This window comes from Cyprinus carpio, chromosome B16, assembly GCF_018340385.1.
Source record: "Cyprinus carpio isolate SPL01 chromosome B16, ASM1834038v1, whole genome shotgun sequence".
NCBI classification, from domain to species: Eukaryota; Metazoa; Chordata; class Actinopteri; order Cypriniformes; family Cyprinidae; genus Cyprinus; species Cyprinus carpio.
Window position 1 is genome coordinate 10,643,891 of NC_056612.1, and position 22,669 is coordinate 10,666,559.

Sequence of the window (22,669 nt, forward strand, 5' to 3'; positions counted from 1 at the left end):
CATGACTGTGGCAACCCCGAACCTCTGGATTTTGTTCTAAGTATCATATTTGATTTTAGAAGCGGTCTGAGAAAATGAAACCCAGTTTGCTGTTGTTTAATAAGAAAATAAACTCATTAATTGTAAGAGAGCAGGAATGTGGTGTGAAAGAAGGACTGAGAGAGGAAAAGCAGTAACAAATCAGCTGAGAAAAGAAGCATAATGCAAAACTCAAAGAATTGGACTTCACACAAGGGTTTGATGGAGATCTCATTTGTGGATCAGAGACAGAGTGTGTGAGAGCGGAGGGTGTCAGTATAAATAAATATAAGAATGAAGGAGAAATATCTACCTGTTCTCCATTTAGGGCTTGTGTGATTATGACATCGCCTTCAGGGGTGAGATCAAACAGTATGACCTTTCCTTTGTGCTTGAATCTAGGTGCACCAGCAACATACAACCTCCTCCAGTCACCTACAATCACTGATGACACTGTGTAACCTGCAGAAAACCACACATCCACATCTAAGCATTAGTAAATAGCCGTAAATGTTATGTTAACATACAAACTTGAAGAATAATTTATTTGGTGGTTGGTTTCACAAAGTAAAATGTTACCTAAGTAGGCTGCGTGATTCTTCAGCTCCAATGGGAACTCTTTCTCGAAGGCCTCTCTTGAGGGCTTGAGCTGCCCTGCTTTGCTCTCTTTCAGGACGCCTCCCTCCCAGTCATATGCACCCACCATGCCAAACAAGATGCCATCCTACAGTATGGTCCAAAATAATATAGCTCATTACAGCATGATTGCATGTTTTAGGCCATCAATTGTACATACAATATATCTGCATGTGAACATAAAATTCATTGTACATGTACATTGAAACTCACATCTAAAATGTGTGTCGAAAAACCAATCTGAGACATCTCCATGAGAAAGGCACTTTCATTGTATCCCAGAGTCCCTGCAACAGCAGAACACATCACCATTGCATTACACATTGTAAATGAATACACATACAAGAACTGCAATCAAATTAGAATGTAAATGTCATTTATATCAATAAACCCTTTTTTCCACTACCTACCTTTCAAATGTTTGGTGTCAATTTTTTTTTTTTTATTAATACTTTTATTCAGCAAGGACACACACAAAACAACAACAACAACAACAGCAACAAAAAAACAAGACATTTATCATTTCTATTTTTAAAATAGATGCTGATCTTTTGAACTTTCTATTGAATTTAATTTAATAAATGTGGCTTGGTCTGACATGTTCATACATACATTTTCAAATTTAATTAAAGTGTCCAAATAAGTAAAAACATCATCAACATCCTCAGTAAAAGGCAAATCTGATTTTCTATTCTTTTTAGGTCAAAGAAGCACACTTGGCTCTTCAAGGGAAGAATTTTTTTTATTTATTTTTTATGGTCATTAAGGATGAATGTTCTTTCTCTTACCCTCTAGACTAAAAATGCGATCACCCAATGCATCTACAATGTCATTTAGAGCAGCCTCATCCGTTACATTGAAGAAGTATTTCTCATCGGGATCACTGGCAATGTACTTAATCTCATTGATAAAGGTCTCTGGATCTTGCTGTCTGCGGATGTAGTGACCCAATACCTGTGAAAGAGAGAGCAAATTGTTTCAAGTATACACTGATCGAAAATTTATCGGAAATGCTGATTACTCAGTCTTTTGTTCACTGGTCTTGTTTGAGACAAGTCAGATAGTAGAAGAAGAACAATAACAACATAGATTTTCTCATCAAGAGAGCCAACACCTCCTCCATTCCATTAGAGTGAAAGCAGATGATCTGATAGATCAATTAATGTTGGGATACAGGACCCAGAGGAAACTCATCCTAGAAACACCTACGCAGAGGAAACAGAGAGAATATCACTCATAGTCACTGGCAACACACCACTAATGACAAGGTCATGAGTTCACTCTCCACTGACTTGCACCTATGTCTCTAAAACTTCAGCTGGTTGGATATGATGACTGGATAAACTACTTCCAGTCAACATGAGAAATATGGGTCCAAATTTTTGTCCAGTCATAGTTATTTGTCCTTATCTTTCAAATTTATAAAGATCTGGATCCACAATCCCTTATTGCCTTCTACAGACTGCACGATTTTAGCTTTCCTATAAGATCATTGCAAATCACACTGCGCGACAAGGATCTAATAAACGTGGGTGCGACATGCAGGTAGACTGTATGATGATGGCAACTATGGACTCATATGCTACGATGCACGTTTCTATTGAAGGATAAAATGTCATGTGCTACTAGTAAACAAAGAGAGCATGATGAATCCCACTTTAATCATTGAAGGTGTAGTTTTTATGTGTGCTGAAAAAAAGTGGAAGCAGCTAAAGAGGAAGGGATAAGAGCTTGAAGTAAGCAGTTATATGTTTTAGCACCATGTTGTGCTGATTTCATATCGCATTTTTACTGGCTGGTCAGTAAACGTGGGTCATAGCAGCAAACACACTGTGCAATGATCATGCTGAATTTCTGACACTGTCAGAAAATTATTGTAGGTTTTATCTTTGGTCGCAAAGACCGTGACAATGGCCATCTTTGAACCTCTCTTATGACACAGGACCACCGATTATTAGCCACTATCACAGAAATCACCACAATGGTTTCACAATGCCAGTTTTTCATCTGAGACAGCCGAAAATAGTGCAGTGTGTCTCGGGCTTCAAAGCAATGGGAGTGGAACGATGTCCAGGTGATCTAAGAAAATGCGCAAATGAAAGAACACAAACAAAGCCATTGCATTTCCATAATAATGAACGCAATCTATCAAGAGTAGAGTTTTTTTGGGGTGTTAAATAATGGCGTAAATAGTAAACTGAAACTAAAATAGTAAACTGACTACCACAGACCTTAGTAAATCACCTTATATGATTAATTTAAACATTCTCCTCCCATAAATTTTGCGCCTTAAAGGGAAAATCCTACAAATGCACATTCACACCTTTGCCTACACCTTTTCAATGCTTTTTATTATTGCTATTTTGACTGCGTGTTTTTTCTGACAGTAGCTTTCACTGGTGCAAGTTATTAGTACGGGCCCCAAATCTTACAATATGACTTTATATCTCAAAATGTGACAAAATAACTTGCAAAGTGACTTTAACTCTTGTAGTTTACAGTTTTAATGTAAAACGTAAAATGTATGTGTCAGAGCCCACAGCCTCATGGAAAGTGCTATGTTCAAGTCCTGACTTGTGGTCCTTTCCTGAATCCTGATCCTGCTTCTGATTCTTTCTCGTTTTGCCTCCTGTCAATTATCTATCCTGTCCTGTTCTCCTTTAGTGTGAGGTGTGTTCATGCTATCATGAGATGATGGCTTGGCACCCTGGACAGAGAACTGAGCATTTCTTACTAGGTTTCATCTACGACTGGGACGGATTCTTGCTCTCAAAAACAATCAGAGAGCAACTTGAAACTTTTCAGGCATGTTCCCAACTAGTACCAAGTTAGTCACACACAGGAGGGTATTTGAGTTCATAAGCAACAATTAAGCAATTGAATCTGCAATATTCAGTCTATTTTAGTTCATATCTGCTGTAATTTAAAGTGGTAATTGTTGCACATTCCTAGTATTTTGTTCTGAACTCCCACCCACTTCCCCACCCACCGTGTTCACATTCCCAGCATCTCTATCCTGTAATGTCTAAAACATATCCTGGCTGCGACCAATACAGAAATTCATCTGAGGTTGTTTCTCTTCTCTCCCGTGAGTGTTTTACTTTTCCATCCGTTCCCTAGTTCTGTGCAGGAGGAAGAGAATGAAAAGGGAGAGAGGGAGAACATAAAACACATCAAAACATGAAAGCTATGCTTTGGCTGGCGGGGCATTAAAACCAGCTGTCATAATTTTATTCCACAGTTCCCCAGAGGAGACGCAGAGAGACATATTACCCAGATGACTCGGCAAATCTGGACACCATTCTGGCACTGTTTGTCTAATAGAGCAAAACATGGGCTCATTCAGGAGCAGGTTTACACACAGTCCTCCGTTCCAATAAGTAGAGTACAGTAGAAATGTCAAATCACCAAGAACAGCAGTGAGAGGCAGTTAAAACTGAAAAGTAAATGTCTTTCAGATGGTTTGACATTTATTCTGTTTCTTTTTAATTCTTTCGAGTCTTTCTTGTGGTTAAGCTGCACTGTATAACCAATGGGCTTATATTAAATTTTGTTAGAGATTGCACTGGGGAAAATTTAAAATTGCACCACTCTTTTTGATTATGCGTTGTCAATCTCTGCTGCTTATGGGAAAAACTAAAACAGCACTAACCCTCTATCTGCACCGCCAAACAGTCAATGTTAAAAGACTTACTAAATACTGTTATATTTATAATATAATTTGTTTCAATACAGTATATATAATTTCATATAGAATTTAGAAGTTCATAATAACAACCAGTCTTCTTAACTAAAACTAAAACTATTCATTTTTTGTTAAGTGAAATAAATCTGATATTAAAATGAACATGAAACCTTTGAAAATTTGAAATGTTGCATTCGAATTTCACTGAAATAAAATAAGTTGAAGTACTAAAACTACTAAAACAGAAATAAATTAAAGCTAAATAAAATGACTAAAAACAACAAAATGACAAGAGCACATAATTTTTCTTTTTTAAAAATATTATAATAGTATAAGAATAATAATAATAAAAAAGGAACAGAATTCATTTCTATTGGCATAGTATATAGTATTTGTAGCTTCTCAGCGTCTGCTATTTTTAATAACAAATGTCATAGTTTGTTTTATAGAAACTATAGCCACATCCAGTCATGGTAATGAGGGATTATGGATGGTTTAACCTGTGGTCACCACAGTCTTCTTATAAATACCAGAATTAAAATATGCAAGTGCTCTCTCTGAATCCTCCATGAATTAGAACAAGCTATCAGCTTTCCTCCTGTGTAAAATCTGTTCCATTGGAACGGTCTAAGATTGTAGGATCCAAAAAAAAAAAAAAACTTGTTTGCCTTCAGACATTATAAGACATGACTGTAATCATGAATAGCCTTGATGAAAGGAAACTATATCCGATAAAGAGTTCATATTCAGTTCCTCTGTCAGAATATTTTAAAGGTGAAGTGTGTAACGTAACTTCTGCGCCACTAGCGGCACCAAACAGAAATACTAAAATAAAGACTGCTTTCAAGTTTCTAAGTTTCAAGCTTAAAATAACCATCTTCCATTGGTTAGACAGGGAGTGAAACCTACACCAAATTTACTTCATTGGTTGAGCAATCATGAATACGAAATCCAGCCCTTCGCTCTATATGACATAAGTGTTGATGTCAGCTTTTGGGCATTTGAGCTTTACGCATTTGAGCTTTACGCATTTTATTTGTACACTATAAAAAAGTTGTAAATACAACAGAGGCGATTGAAGTACGTTTTACAAGAAAATACTATTTCAGTCTTTCTATTAAAAATGTTTAACTTTATTGAATGTTTCTTGCTGTTTCTTCATAATTATTTGTGAATTTTCTTAGCAATTTCAGAGTGAAAATTGTCACTAAATCCTAAACCATTTTTTTTCCTAGTGTAACTGTACTTATTGTTGAAATATTGAAACAAAATTATTATTGACATTTTATTTTTTCATTTTAAATATCCTTAAAGACCCCCTTTATATAAATATAAATATAGGCTATATATATATAATTTTTTTTTTTTTTTTTTTTTTTTAATATACAAGCAGCTATACAGTCTAGTTGGAAAGCCATTTTGGCTACACTGACACCCCAGGCTCTGATGGTGGCAGACTCACTTTGTCTTTTTCTTGCACTGTTGTGGTTTTGGGTGGCAGTGGAGAAGTGCTGCCTGCCCCTTGACCCACCCAGAGGGGCAGGGTGTCAGTGTCGAGAGGTTTGAGGGTGTGGTTCATCTCTCTGATGGCAAGGAACCCCGTTTAAGTCTATTTCTGAACAGCAATAATGTGGTTATGATTGTTTAAAGAATGAGGGAAGACAGTTTTATCATTCAAACGCAGACAGAGAGCGAGAGAACCGGGTGGAGCTGAGCAGAGACACTGAAAATAGAGCAGTGCCAATTATGGTCAGTTTAAGTGGAGATCTGATATTTAGGCATACACTCTGCCGCTCGTTGGTTTTCTTAGGAGGGGTTTTAGGTTTTTCCAGGGGTCAGGTTTAATTATGGTAGGAATGTGTATTTGTACTTACAGCGATGGCGTATCTGGTGATGTTACGTTTCTCACATTCAGCCAAGGAATCAGGAAGGTCTTCACCATCATGGGACTCTCCATCTGTCACGACTATCATCACTTTAGTGGCCCCTTCCCTCGCTCCTCTGTCTGGACTAAAGGCCTCAGTGCTAGACATGAGTGAGGAAAAGGAAAAAATGAAGTTTTTTCATAGTTAAAGGCACAAGTGATCAAAAGTAAGAGAATTTATATATATATATATATATATATATATATATACATATATATATATATATATATATATACATATATATATATATATACATATATATATATATATATATATATATATATATATATATATATATATATATATATATATATATATATATATATATATTTTTTTTTTTTTATAATTAATAATTTTACTAAAAGATTTTCAATAAACACACATCCTTTAACTTTCTATTTATCAAATGATTCTTAAAAAAATGGAATTACAGTTTTCAGCCCAACTGTTTTCAACACTGATAACAATAAGAAATGTTTATTGACCAAATCAACATTTGATTTCTCAAGGATGACTGGAGTAATGCCTGCTGAAAATCACAGGAATAAATAACATTTTAAAATAAATTTAAAATAGAAAACAATAATAAAAATAAAATGCAATATGGTTTCATATTTTGTTAAATAGCAAAATATTATATATATTTTAAGTGTGTAAGTTTATATTTTTGGGACCCTGTATAATTCCTGTAATTTCAAGACCTATATCAGTCTGAAAACTGTCCATATTTCGTATTAAAATTCACATAAACACAAACAAATGCAGATAATATGTTTGAAGCAGTGATACATGCAGCAGGTTTCTGTGCTGATTGTGTGAGGGTGACATGCATTTTGCAAGATGTAAGTTTCATGGCCACAGCCAGTGTTAGTCAACTTAGTGATTTTCAGGCGGTCGTCCAGACTCTAGCTAAATATAACTATGTGGCTGCCCGCAAGAGTGCAGAGTTTAAAAACAAGCAGCACCCTTATGCCTAATCACATCCAGTGAAAGCAGGAAAGGAGAGGTGAATAACGGTAAATGAACTGTAGTAAGGAATCAAAAATGCTGGAAACACAAAAAATAGCAACTTTGAATATAATATCTGTGCTTGAGATGGAATCAAAATCATGTGAGATTTTCTACACAGAGGGATGAAAGGAGAACTGACAAAAGAGCATGGAACTGTTTTGGTGTGGTATGTGAAAAATAGAGGGCAGTTTTTAATGATGGAGAAGAATGTTATTCCATGATTCCACATTTATACACAGACAGGATGTTGTGAGGGAGAAAATCTTGAACAAATCTTGAAAAAATTCTTGAATATAAGAAAGATACAGAATTTGTTATGCAGATGTTTCAGTGGGATTTAAGTGATTATGAAGATTTTTTAGAAGGGATTTAGGAACTACACACACACACACACACACATACACACACACACACACACACACACATATATATGTCAAATTAAAAACGATACTTTAAGTACTTGATTGAATTTGAACTACATTTAAAGTTAATATTTTATACTAAATTGCAAATTCATCATTACAAATCTGTAATTACAAATATTTTTAAATACATGACATACAAAAATATTACATTCAAGTCGCACTTCAGAATATATGTTTAATCTATCCTTCTAGTAAGAGCATCTTTCTAAACTATATTTCAAGTAAAATCGTGCTAAAGTGTATTACTTTTGAAAGCAAGCTAAAAAGCAAGAATGCAAGAAAGAAAGAAAGAAAGTGATTTGAGCAAATAAGTCTGATAATTGCTGGGACTGGTGTTATTTAAAGGCTGTTGTGCTTTTATTGAGTGCTACATCTGGACTTATGTGGTTTTTAACTCACACTCTCTTTCATTTTACTGTGAGTTTGAATTAATCACTATTTTTGAATTCTCTCACGTTCATGTTTGTGTGTGAATGTACTGTATGAAAATGGTCATGTGTGTTTGAACAGCTGCATGAGTGAACTACTGGATGGTGACCACACCTGCAGCTCTGCTGAGCCAGCTCTCCTTCTCTCTCCATCAGCAAACCTAAATGTTATGACAACCTTCCTCACCTCAGAGAACTACTGCTATCACTTCATCTACCGTGAGAAAGTGTGTCTGTCCAATATGTGACTTACAGTGAGTGGAAAGACTTAAATGAGTCTTTAATTGTGTAGAAACACAAAGAAACATACCACAAACAAATAAACAAATTTTCACACAGCAAGAGAGCTGAAGAACCTGGTATAAACAAAAAAAGGTCTATGAATTCTGTGCAAGACAAAATGAAAGATTTAGCACTGACAGAGATTTTAGACTAGATTCCTCAACATCCATGTTTCAGTTTCAGTGTTAAATACTCATTGTACGTCATTAAGTTATGTAATTTATTCGCTAAAGTTTTTGATTCACTAAAAAGAACTGGTTCATAAGAGTCATTCGATCTGGAATCAGACTACACTGTTTTTACTGTATGTTTCTGATTTACAAAAAAATAAAATAAAAATGAAAAAGCTCATATAAAAGTAATTTTTCATTTATAAAAGTAATTTGTTTTATTTATTGAAAAGATTCGTTTTTTGGAGTCAGTCATGGCATCTTTCAGCTACGAGTGAAACACAAGGCAGCGGTCTGAAGTTTGCAGCTCCACCGGTGAACAGCAGCCCTTCACCGGCTCAGATTTCAGCAACACACCGGCATGCTTGAGCGGTTGAATACACTTAAATTAAAATGCTATTTTTAAATGTTAATTTTTTTTATTTCTAAAATGCTTGTTAAACAAGTTTAAATATATGTAATATTGTAAACTATGTCTTTAAAGACTTTATAAAGTTGTATAATTCATTACATTTTCTTTAAAGGTGCTGTATGTAGGATTCACACCGAGTGGTTGAACTAAGTATTGCAGTCCAAATTCAAAATATTGGAGAGGGTTTTTTTTTACCTGGTCCCTCCTCCTTAGACTTGACACACGCAGGTTGCCAGATTGACACTCTGACCCCTTTCATTTGCCAGCTTCCATGACTGAAATGAAATACGCTGTGTTTCCTGCCAACTGGCAACCCGGGGTGCCGAAATACAATTTGGTAAACTAGCAGTGGGCAGGTTTCACAAACCAAAACAAAGACCGACATTCCGGCCCAGAACTCATATTTTCAAAGGAGAATAACTGACTGTAGCATTGTTTTTCAGATAAACAAATACGTTTACTTAGCATGTTTCTTAAATATCTGCAAACATATTATGGTATTTTTATGCTTTAGTAGAGTCAAAAACTTACGTACAGCACCTTTAAGCCCAGAGTTTCCGAGTTGGGGGCGTGTCAGTGAGAAAATGCGTCAGATGCAATGGACGCAACCAAAAAGACTATAGATATGCAGCATCTGTATTGATGGTAAATTTGTTGAAATAAAATGATTAAATTTTGTAATGTAAAATAAACCTGACATCGTTATTATGACTTGTCAACTTGTAAGTACGAACGTCCCAGGAGGACTTGAACGCAAGTCCTCCTGGGACTTGCGTTCTGTGTTATTAATTCATTTAAATAATCAAGCGAAATTCTGTTTTCCTTAATATGGCCCTTTTAAAATGCAAAGCTTGACTAGACTGGATTGCTCAAATCACATTTTCAGACAGCAGAAAGTTCCTTCCCAGCAGTCACTGAAAATCTGAGACGAGTTTCATTTTGTGAGCCTTTGTTTTTGTGGTCAGCAAGTGCCAGCTATGGTTAGTGTTCTACATGTGTGTGTGTATATGTGTGTGTTTGGAGGGATACAGTATTGGGATACCAATAAGAATATCAGAAGCAGACATTACAGGAATGGAGAAAGTGTGAATGGGACTCAGAGTGCAATGAATAGGAATCTCTTTAAACAAATATTTGTTCATGCATAAGAGTCTCAGGGGAAGAAATGGAATTACACTTCTGAGGACGCACCTTCAAAAACATCAACATAAAAACAAAGAAACTATTGACCAGATAGACTCAACTATGCAACATACTTAACATTATCTCTAGATGTGGTGAGGGATCGTGGAAAGGTCAGAATGTACATAACACGATACCTTTCATAAAGGAGTAAGAGAGAGGGCTGTGCTACATTTGTTTTGAATGAGAAGTGGGTCACCATACCAGGCCATTTGGATGGCGTATGCGGTGCGGGTCTCCCGTCCCTCTTGACGACTGATGTTCTTGGCGGCTTCAACCACATCCTGTGTTGTCTGATAGTCCCTGAGAGACCACTCATGGACTGAGATCTCGCCGTACTGCAGGACACCTACCTACAAATAGTCACAAACAGTATTTCAAGGTGATACATGTCATTTGTGATGATAACATTTCTCCCATCTCAGTTTATATGCAAAATCATTAGGGGTGACCAAGGTCTTCTTGATGACCAAATCGTGAAATGAGTAATTTTATTTCATGGTAACGAAAATACAATATAGTTATTTTTACTTTACATAAGGTCTTTATGGTATTACAATTTTTGATACCATAGAAATTTCATAATTCTTGTCACAGGTGTCAATATCACAAAAAACTACTACTAGCCTAAATCTTAGGAAAAGAGGGGAAAAACTCAAGCTCACTGAAGACAAGTAAACAGTCAGTGATTAAACAAGAATAAGAAACTAACTACAAGCAATAGGACAAAATAACTACAGTAGAACAAATAAATGAGAAATTCTACATACATTGTATTAAGTAATGAAATGTATAAAACACTTTACTGTGTAAATGAAATATATATTTCTTATTAGTTACAAAAGTGATTTAGTCAAGAAAAGTGAGAGATTTTCTCTCTTGTGTTGTTTGATTAACATGACAGACAACAAGAATATAAGACTGCTGTCACTTTAGGAGCTGCCTGGAACCAATATACTGTTACACATGCTTTCTTTCTCAGCTGTTTGCTTTAAAATTACTGTGTTTATGAAGATACTTGCAAAGATGGGCATTTTGACACATAGACTTACAAGTGTGTGTATTTAACTGTTCAAGACCTATAAAATGGCAAGAATGAGTCTGTTTAATACTCCCGCGCTCTATAACAGTCTTCACATGCATGCCTGATTGGGTTTCAAGGGCTTAAAATCACATTAAAAACATTAAAAATGTGTGCAAACTATTCATTTTCATGACCACATAGCACAGCAACGTCAACTGAACGTGTAACCGACCGTGATAGAGAAGATAGGCCAATATCTCTACCGTTTGACACATTTCTACCTATTAATCGACCGGTAAATCGCTCACCCCTGTGAAACATGTAAATTAAAACATTATAAAGACATTTCTGCTTACATAACATTGATGTGTTTGTTCGAGCATCCTAATTACCCCAACATAGTAACATTGTCTTTTCCAATAGTCTGAATCTAGGGGTTGTGCCATTAGTAAATAGAGGGTCCTTCATAAGGTGATATGTGGGGATCCCTGCCATTAAAAAGAAAGAAGAAAAAAATGGTCTAGCAGATGTTTGAGGTAATTTGCTGTAAAACAAAGCAGCAGTAATTTCTGCAAAATGGATAACTCTAGAATGAGATGTAGATGCGAGATTGGCATCTCCACTATGTGCTCTGCCCCACCAACATGAAGGCCCAAATCGGTCAGAGCAAGAAATGCTCCACAAACCAGAGGAATTTCCTTTTACCTCTTGTTGCCCCCAGCTTGCCTACCGCCTTAAATAACTTGCATACAAAAACATATGCCAGGAACGTAGATACACACATATCCATCTCTCTCTTAATCCATCCATCTATCCACGCATCCATCAGTCCATCTTCTCTTTATCATTTTCTGGTTTCTCTAGCATACATTCATACATTTCTAATTCTGTCCCCTTTGTCCTTTTCCTCTAGAAACCACAAATTCTGTCTGTTCACATTAATATAGTCATTTATTTTCTCCAGCCTGCCAGTGCTGTTTCTGTTTGGGCTCATTTCTCTCTGCGGACTGGCTTGTGGTTCTGTTCCTCACAGTCTTTCATACTGGCCCAGTGCATCAAAGATCGGTGTTGGAGCTGCCGGTGATAGGATTTAAAGTAAAAAGGCAGTTCTACATATCTGTCAAAACCTCAGCCAGGTCTCTGCTACCTAAATGTACACAGTTGGAAAGTAAAGACTTTGCTCACTCATTTTGCTGAATGTTTATGCATACATCCTGACCAATGAATTTCCATGATTTTTTCATAACTTTTCCATTTGCTTATAATGACTGGATAGGAAATAAAATAAGTTTTTAAAGGTCATTTTTGCACTCACAAAGAGTCATTTCTAACTTAAGCAATACTTCATAACTGTTAATAAATATAAAAATGTATCACAATGACAGTATTTTCCATAACCTTTTCAGATTTTACTAATTATCAAGACTTTTTCAGGCACAGAATACACTGATATATATTTATTTTTTTCCAGGAACAATGGGGACCCTTCTTCTGGCTACAAATTCCTGAAATAATTTTTTGAGGACTAAATACAACTGTCAGGCTAAGATGAGTTACTTATTCAAAACTAATGTTTACTAAAGTGCAGATCTAAGCCAAAGAGCCAAATCTGGTTATATAATCACAAAAAATTATATATATAATGACAAAAAGATCCCTCAAAACTAAACAATTTATTATTATTAAATAAAACATACCTGCATTTGTTCAGGGCTTATGTGGAACTTGCTGAGAATGTTGCTAAGAAAGTTCTGCACTTCGTACCAAGGGTAGATACTATTAGAACCATCTAAAACAATCACTATATCCATGTATGTGGTGCATCCTGTGAAAAACAAACACAAAAGGTGTTCAGTTAAATGCAGTTGTTTCATTCAATCCAACAGGTCAGATGGATAGAGGATGTTTATCTCACTCTGGGCAGTGGGTGCAATGATGTCCTTGGGCTCCATGTCATTGGTGACAGACGCACAGATTCCTGTGCTGAACAGAGATGTACCACATTCCTGGGACCATAGTGGAGCGCAGGCCTAAAGATTACACAGAAAGTCTGTATTATAGTTGAAGAACACTCTTTCTCTGTAGAGAGAGAAAGAATGAGATTTTGAAGATATGTGATTTTCTTTTCTTATGTGAAATAATCACTGAAATGGGATAGAAAAAGACTGAGAAGAAAAAAGAAAAAACGAGAAGGAGTGATATGGAGAGCTGTTGATATTGTCATAAATGCTTTAACAGAGTTGGCGGCTGCTCCTGCAATGAAGCAATTTAAACGTACTTGGAGGGATTTGGGGGGAGGAGGGCAAAAAAACACATAAAAATAGTACGTCTTCAAAGCGTGCCATTTATTTGCCTGAAAAACCATTGTGAGGATTGGTGAGGCAAAGAATGGAGAGAAAGAAAACATACCAAGAGTTGAAAGACGGAGAATGAGACAAAAGAAAAACGGGTTTGGAAGGAGTGGTTAGACTGAAGGGGGGTAAATGTTCTCTGACTCCCCACCCTGTTATTATTAGGATGGGATGGGATGGGAGGATGGAGAAAGGGGAAAGGAAGAAGGACAGAATGAGTGCGAGAGACAGAACTAAAATGGCATTGAGGGTGAGAGGTGCTATGGCTTTTCCACGGCCTGTCATTACAAAGGGCTTGAATCACATTCCTATCCTGTTAAAGCACTGACCAAAGGAACAAACACAGACTCACAAATCCCTAAACAGGTACATTCAATTAAACGCTTTGGTTAGTGATACTTGAATCTGCAATGTGGGGCTCATTACATCCATGCTGTGAGCGCTAGTTTTAGTTGGCATACGCCACGGTGAACTATGTGTGACTCCATCCCAGAAGCTGTACTCACTTGCTCTCCATTTAACCCTCTGTCAAACAAACACACACACAAAAACATATTTTTGTTTGAACACACATAGCCCGACTCCCTCCGCCGAAACATTCGCTTGCTCTCATAAAACGTCTGACTACTGGTGAAAGCCACCCAGCAATTCCACCAAAGCCACAGCGGAGCGGCTCCAAAACTGGACTGATCTGGTTCACTGCGTTCTGCCCGACACAAAAAGCCTTGTGTATGTGGAAGAGAGAGTGTGTGTGCGGGTACAAGAAATATAGAGGCTGAAACCATGAATATTAAGAGGAAGACTGACTGTTCTGGTCGAGTTTTGGGTCAGGTGAGGTTTTGGCTTGTTTTTGTCTTTGTCTCCCACTCCATCTACCAATCCATACTTCCATATGTCTTAAAGAAATAGTTCACTCAAAAAGGAAAACTGCCATCATCTACATTTTTTCAAACCCACATGACTTTCTTTTCCCTTCTATGCAAATCAGGGTGTTGTACTTCCTTATGACTACTATACTTTAATTCCTTTAAGTTCATATGATAGCTTTGATAGAGAAGCAGATAAAAAGATAAAGAAGAGAAGTAGTTGTGTCCAGTTTGAGAATAACACATTGTTCTGAACTGGCTCTTTTCAGTAATCTGAATGATTCATTTACAAATTGATGTGGTTCTCTGGTTTAACTCACTAAACAATTATTTTCCAGCAAATTTTATCATGCTGTGATTCTCTGAAGCTTGAAAGCTCCAGTCTCCTTTCAAAGTAATTGCATGGAACCGTGCGACTGACCACATTCTGTTAAATTTCTAATTTTGTATTCCACATAAGAAAGAAAGTCATATATATCTTTTTTTTTTCAAGAATACACACCCATCTAGTCAAACACTGGCTGTATAATGTGTCATTCCAGGAGTGGCCACTGTTTTGCAGGTGGTCACATGCACATAGATGGTGGTCATGACAGATGGTGGCGGTTGGGTGAGACAGAGGAGGGGATTTCATAACCATTCATTCTACACGCCATACCACAAATACGTACACACTCATGCCTACTCACATATATATAAAAACACAAAAATGACTGAATAATCCAAATACTGCTGTGATGTCAGTGCTGAAACATGAGATGTTTTTGGACTCTATATACAGTCTACAGAATTTCAAATATAATCTCACCAGGAAGCCATCTGGAGCAGCAGGGGTTAGCGTCATCCCCAGATGAGAGTTTTTAAGATTTCGAGACACGTTCTGAAATGCATTTTCACCTATACAGGGCATAACACAAAAACATGTTGTAAATTACTACTCCATGCACAACACAGTCATTGAATGTAAATTTTCATAGCCAGAGAGTTGAACCAATACCTAGGTTCATTTTTGAACAATTGGAATTTGTCTCATCTCCCACAATGCACTTATAAATATCCCCCTTCCTGTTATTTTGTGGTCCATCCCATGGAGCACCAACCAGAATCCTGTTCATAAAACAATGAGTCACTCAGAAAATCAAAAAATCTTTACAAATGAGACTTTATGTGGGCCGCAAAACATTTATTTATAAGTCTAAGTTTTGTTATAGTTTGTGATCACCTTATGATCTCTTAATATACTAAAACCTTGTCAGGGTCCATATGTAATATCCAAATGGTATTTATCATCAAGAACTTCTAAATGTGAGTAAAAACCAAAAAATATCGAAAAGTACTCACGATTTCTCTCCATTGTTCTCATGCTGTAACACAGAGAAGCCGAATAGAGCATCTTCAGGTCCACTGAAGATCCGTGGCCTCTTTACATCAATATTAAAACACTCACACAGCCCTAAAACAGAGAAATATATATTAGTAAAAATAATGCATACTGTAGTTAACAATAATAGAACTGTGCCGCTTAAGGGGATGGTTCACTGTTTTTTTTCTAGGCTTGATTGTGTTTATGGGGTGCAGTCTAACAAGTGTTAATGCTTCGTTTAAAAAAAAAAAAACACATTATTTTTCACATAATTTACCTTTATTCCACACCGCTCTGTCCCTTGCAGATATTGTTTATGCTCAAACAGCAACATTACAGAGTAACTAACATTAAAAGTGTGAAATCGCAATCAACCACCCCTTTAATGTATTTGTGGGACATTTTTTTAGAGAATGTTTGAGCAATAGAAAGTTCTAATGAACAGTATTTATTTAAAGGGATAATTCATCCAAAAATGAAAAGTGACAGACAGGCAGACAGACAGGAAAAGGCCAGAGAAAAAGAGTTTGCAAAAGAGAGAAGGGAAGAGAGGAAAGGAGAGGGAAGGGCGTCGGTTGTAATAACTACTGAACATAGTGGTTCCCTGTTATGACATACAGACCTGGCTTTTATATGACTGAAAGAGAGAGAGAGAGAGAGCGAGAGAGAGTGAGAGACAGAGAGAGAGAGTGAGAGAGAGTGAGAGAGAGGCTGAAGCAAAAGTTCACCAGTGGATTTGTAGCTCATGGCAAATGTAACTCAAAACAACCTTATTGGCAAAAACAGACTTGTGGAACAAAGATGACCAGTCAATCACACTCCCAGCATAATACCAATCCTGAAACCTATCTGAGGAGATTTCTATGATACAGGAGTTTTGTATGATACAGGTTTTGACCCACATGTTCACAGAGGTCTCATTCACTGTGGGTGATGTTGTGCTCTGAGTGGATTTCTTAGGATTTTTTATCCAGAAAGCAGAGGGGGAGGCTTTCAGAAAGGGGGCAGGCAGAGAACCAAACCCCACAGACCTCAAACAGGGTGCCTGTATTTCTCTCTTTCAGTCTCTCATTCTCTCTCTCTCTTTCCAATGGAATGAGAACATGGCGGGGGATCCATATGGATCAAAGAACAAATGGGACATGGTCTGTAATTCATGCTTTACCCCCCTAAAATGTTCAAAAAGCCTAACTTGTCTTCCCACAATTCTCTTGTGCTCCTATTTCTCCTTTTCCCTGTTTGCACTCTTTTCCTCCAAAAAAAGAGTGACATACCAAAGTAACATACAATGCTTTCAAGGTATACGTTGGATCCATTTGTGTATTCCCAGGGAATCAAACCCATAACCAATAACCCACACTTATGAATGTCTTTGTGTTACAAAAAAACTAAAAATTGGCATTTAAAATTTAAAAGACAAAATACATAACATAAAATTTAATTATATGTACATTTACACTTGGTCGTTTAGCAGACACTTTTATCCAGAGTGACTTACAAATGAGGAAAATAGAAGCAATCAAAGCAACAAAAGAGCAACAGTCTGTGAAAGTGATTTTGTGCCTCTTTGTGATGGCACTATAATGCACCATTCACTTGCTGATTGCAAGCGTCTGGGTGGCACACAAGTCTGAAGTAGTAAATTTAGTTAAAAGGGGTACAGAATCAGTGGTTGTTTTGTAGGCAAACATCAGTTTTATTTTATGCAAGCAGCCAGTGGCCCAGTGCAAATTAATAATATGTAATATATAACTTAATTAAGATACTAAAATCATGAAAAACTACCAAAAACTCAAGATGTCAACTGATTTTTTTTTCTCCTTAATATTTATTCCCCCCCTATTTTGTCCTTCATTGTTTTATTGAACAACATACTGAATCTAAATCTTCAATGTTCTGGAATCAGAAAATTAATAATGAGAACAAGCAACATTGTCTTAATTACAGCAAAAAATTGAATAGGAAATATCCTAACCCGAATGGGGGGTCTTCGAATATTGAGTTGGACAATGTGGGTCCTTCAAGTCAAAAAGGTTGAGAACCACTGCATTAGTGGAACATGCCCATACCCCCGTGGTTACTCTGCAGGACACTTGTGTGAACTTGAGATGAACTGACTTCATATATCAATTTAAAACGACACTAAGATGAAAACATGTGTAAGAAAAGTGAAGTGAGTTAGGAGAAGAGTTCTAACATCAGATCCACTGACACTGACATTCACTGACATGTTTAAGTGTGACTTAATTGTCCAAAAGTGGCTTTTATCTTTTCCAAACGATCTTCATCTAAAGCCACCCTCCAAATACTCCCCTCTTCTCAATTACACTTGTTGTTTTCTCTTATTCGTCAATGTTTGCTTCTATGTGTGCAAGAGATGTAAAGTATCTTTAGTCCTCTGTGGGTTTTCTTGGTTCTGCCTCCAAGGCTCTGTCATGACAACTGTAAACATTTATATATCTTGGTGGTGAACAGTCTGGAAAAGCAGTCCAGATTCTCTCACTCCTTACACACACACACACACACACACACACACACACACACACACACACACACACACACACACACACACACACACACACACACATATATATATATACACTTATTACACACACATAAACGCATTCCTACACCACACTGAGACATAGACATTCTCACCCACCACTGGATGGATGTCATGTTGAATGAGTCTTATTAGAAATGCAAATGTACAGTTCAGTCATGCCAGCATGACTAATATGTGAACACATATGGGACACATTACTGAAAGAGAACATGTTACTAAGAAACACACTCAAATGGGAGACAAGTTTATCCATGTTAAAAACAGGGCAGTTTAGTTATTCCAACTCTCTTTTCCACAAGCTCTCTCATTTCTGTCAGCTATTTTCGGGTCAGTGAAATATAAGTCTACAATATAGATTAAAAAAAAAAAAAAAAAATTAAATCAGTTTTAAACATAGGTTCTTAGAAATGTATGAATAGTTCTAAAGAACATTTATACTTTTGTTTTCAAAAACCCTAAAATTACTTAAATTGATGTAACCAAAGAAATCCCGGCAATTTGTGTAAATATTTTATGATTAGTTGAATTGGTGGCTAATTTTGTATGAAGTACAGTCTCATTCATACAGTCACGTATGACGGTCATGGCCCATTAAGGGATAGGTTTAGGGGTCAGCTTAGGAGTAGACCTTCATGTTTCAGTTTTATTTTCTAAAAATCATGAGTTTTCATATGACTTGAAAGATATGGATTTGCCACCAATTCACTAATGCGTAAAATAGACACATTTACACATCAGGGCCCGTATTCTTAAAGATTCTAAGGATCCTCTCAGAGAGCTCCTAATATAGCTTAAAAATGTCTAACTAGGAGTCTTAGCTTAAAAGGGATTCAGGATCAATCTGAGAGCAACTCAGTAGGCTGACCCCATTACTAGCTATGACAGTCTTTAAAGTCCTTGTCTGTACTCCTAACAATTTTGAACCTTAAGACCTCTTTTAAGGGTTATTTTTTTCTTTACTATGATCTTTTCTTTAATTTTAAGAGGAAACACACACATTTCTAAGAATTTCCTTAGAATTTTGTTACTTGGAGAAACTCTTAGCACTAAGATTTTTCATGAATACGGGCCCAGATCTGGTTGGATAAACCCATTGAGTAAAAAAAGTAAATAAATAACATTTTCCTCACGCCTTGAGTTCATGTGAGTGTACACATATTATAATTATTCTCAAAAACATTTTTAAATATATATTTTTACGAATATGATTACTTAATTACCATAAGTATATTTAATATTACTTTTTAATAAATATCATTGGGATTTTGGGGATTAACTGCACATGTCATTTTACAATCTGAGTTAACCTTAAATTGTCATAAAAAGATAAAATTTATTTGTATCACTTCAGAAATGAAAAACATGCTCATCATACAAGATGTCTTTTAACTAAATGTACGAATTGCATTTTAGTTTATTTTCAAATTATAAAATAGAACAAAAATGAGTGCCATCTTACTGACCCTTCCTGAGTTTAAGCAGATACACATTCACCCTCGCTTTCTGCAATGTTGTGTAAAGCAAATTCCAAGGATTCTCACATCAATTTCTGTCTTTAAATCAGACTTCTTTTCGAACAGATTTAATGTACTGCATCTATTGAAAACCATTTCAGTGGATTGCTTCTGTCTAGTATTTTTCTCTTCTGCTTTATGTTACTTTTATTTTTCATGTTATGTCTCAATCCACTCTCCTGTAAGTGGTGGGGGCGGATGGTTTTAGAGTGAGAAATGCAGGGAGTAATGGAGGGGGCAAGGGGGTGGAATTCCCAGAGTCCACACCTGTGTTCTCCATCTAAAGCACAGAAGAACATAGCTGAACACAGGAGAGCTTGCTCATCACAGAGCATCTGCAGAATCCATCAGCAGCCACAGCATATATGCTCAAAAACAGACACCAACACCTACAGTAGGCAGTCTAGGTGACACAACGCATATAAACACAGGCAGTATGGTGTGTACAAAATGGCTAGTGGCATTAATCTTGACTACAGTCTGGAAATACTTCGACTGCAACTGCTGTGGTCCATTAAAGCAGTATTTCTAGCGTTTACGGTAATTTGTCCAGATATGTGATGTTGTATACCTAATAGTACCATGATAAGTAGGTTACTTTATCTAAAATCTTAGTTTCTTGCAGTGTTGAATTTAAACAAAAGTCTCCCTCACAATCTCCATGTCTTGATGAAGTCAGACAATAGAGGACATACTGTAAGTAATTACAGTAAAAAGGCTACTGCAAGGAAAGTGATGTAGTTATGATTAGATAAAGAAGATTTTCATGCTTTACACTATATTTTAATACAATCAAGTCTATACTTAAACTTATCTGAGCCACATCAGTAATTATTGCATGGTAGCCTATAACATAAATCTGTGGTAGAAAAGGACTTCGGTTGAACATTAATAATGTTAATGTCTTTGGGATCACAGTCATCAACTTGTGTTACAAGATTGTAGGTAGAGGGGTCTTACAGATGACAGTTTTAAATTGCATGACTTGCATAATTATTTTGTTTAGGTGTAACTAAGTCAAAAAATCACATGACACATGACATCACACAACAAAGCATTGCAATTAAACACATAAACAAACTGGTTAAACTCACCTTTGAGAAGAACAGTGATCTTCAACAGCAGCAGGTACTTGTGAATCTCCATTAGTCAGTTAGGGGAATGAGTTTCTTTTTCTCCTTCTTAAATTTGTAATTCTCAGCAGAGGTTGTCAATACAGCGCGCGCACGCGCGTGATCCCTCGGGTGGAGATGTATAACTCACGCGCTCATAGTGCAGGACTGTAGCGCACGCGTCGCTCTCACATTACCTGCGCATGAAAGACATTACTGTATAGTCTTTTAACCTGGACTGGACGCAACTTTTTACGCGTTTTTGTTAAAGTAAAAGTACTGAAAAATAGTTTGACCGTGTTTCAAATTAGTAACACTACACTGTGTGCGCGTATGCACACAGGTCTATGTTTCTGTAATTAACAACAACAGCAACAACGACGTCCAGTTTGAGTCCAATTGCAAATGATAAATAACGGCATATTACAATGACATTTGACCCAAAAATGATAATTTACTGATTCACTATTCATCTTTATATTATCCAAACCCATCTTTTTCTCTCGTGTAAAAGAAATGGAGACGCTAGGCAAAATATTAGGAACTGACAGTATATTTTCATATAAAGAAAGTGAATGGTGACTTAAACTGTCTTCGCTCCATTCACATCTCCTTTTGTGTCTCACTAAAGAAAATAAGGCTTGGTTTGGTAAAACATGAAGGTGAGTACGAAATGAAAGAATTTTAATCACTTTTAAATGTTGGGGTATAAACAAGCAGTTTAACGGTAGCTATTAAGCAAAACTTGACAAACCAGCAAATTGGAATAAAGGTTAACTTACCGTCCTGTTCCCCACATAAACAACGTTAATTAAAAATCCAGTTTTGCGCGGCTCCAACACCTGCTGTCGTTAAAAGAGCGCGCGCGTAAGTGTAGTCCAGACGAGCGGTCCCAAAATAAATAGGTTACATTTGCAAAAAAAAACTCTAAATTATTTCCCGGATTTATATGTCAATGCTTTTAGAGAAGAAACATTTATCGCTTGCATATGAAATATGGACAATTTCTTAAATATTAATTTGCACAACTGTCCTGAGGTGAAATTTATTTCATTGCGTTCATAGCAGCTTTCTTTCGACCGCAACGTGTCTCCAAGTCTCCATAATATATACAAGCAAATGAAAGAGCTCCTTGATTCTGCAGCAAGACCTTCGTCTCCCTCAGTCTACTGGACCCTCTTTCTGAGCCTGGCCCACAAATCCTCTCTCTCTCTCTCTCTCTCTCTCTCTCTCTCTCTCTCTCTCTCTCTCTCTCTCTCTCTCTCTGTGTGTGTGTGTATGTGTAAAACACTAGTTTACTCTCATCTTACGCGAAGTTAGTACATCAGATGCGGTTTTGTTGGAAAGATTTGAGGGGAAAAGAAAATAGTATTACAATTTCCAACCGGATTGATTCTAATAACAAATATATTATGGATTTGGCAACTCCATGCAGAAAGGAGACCTATTAGTTAGCTTTTCCCTATAAATAAACCTTTTATTTTTATGACAGAATCGTGTTGTCTTTATTTTTGACTCTTATCCAATGCATAAATGTGTCATAAGTTATTATAAAGACCTTAGTCTTAGAGATCATCATAAACATGAAATGCAGGCTGATCTCCTCTTTTAAAAAGCAAGATTTGGTTGATTTTTATTTTTTTTCTCGCCACAGTCATGCCACAGATATTATCAGCTTTGTTATGTTAAGACTTTGTCA

General features: G+C 36.4%; 1 protein-coding gene across 1 annotated transcript in view; it reads right to left on the reverse strand.

Moving 5' to 3' along the window:
* The window catches only part of itga10 (integrin, alpha 10), a 31,654-nt gene extending 9,529 nt beyond the window's left edge, over positions 1-22,125 (reverse strand). The window contains exons 1-13 of the mRNA XM_042740694.1: positions 21,753-22,125; positions 20,953-21,167; positions 15,757-15,868; positions 15,413-15,522; positions 15,224-15,312; positions 13,114-13,228; positions 12,896-13,023; positions 10,379-10,527; positions 6,214-6,364; positions 1,443-1,608; positions 868-941; positions 598-742; positions 332-480 (exon numbers count right to left, since the gene is read on the reverse strand). Coding sequence (XP_042596628.1) covers positions 332-480; positions 598-742; positions 868-941; positions 1,443-1,608; positions 6,214-6,364; positions 10,379-10,527; positions 12,896-13,023; positions 13,114-13,228; positions 15,224-15,312; positions 15,413-15,522; positions 15,757-15,868; positions 20,953-21,004 — 1,440 coding nt within the window. The 5' untranslated portion in view covers positions 21,005-21,167; positions 21,753-22,125. The remainder of the gene's footprint in view (positions 1-331; positions 481-597; positions 743-867; positions 942-1,442; positions 1,609-6,213; positions 6,365-10,378; positions 10,528-12,895; positions 13,024-13,113; positions 13,229-15,223; positions 15,313-15,412; positions 15,523-15,756; positions 15,869-20,952; positions 21,168-21,752) is intronic.
* Positions 22,126-22,669: the final 544 nt, after the last annotated feature.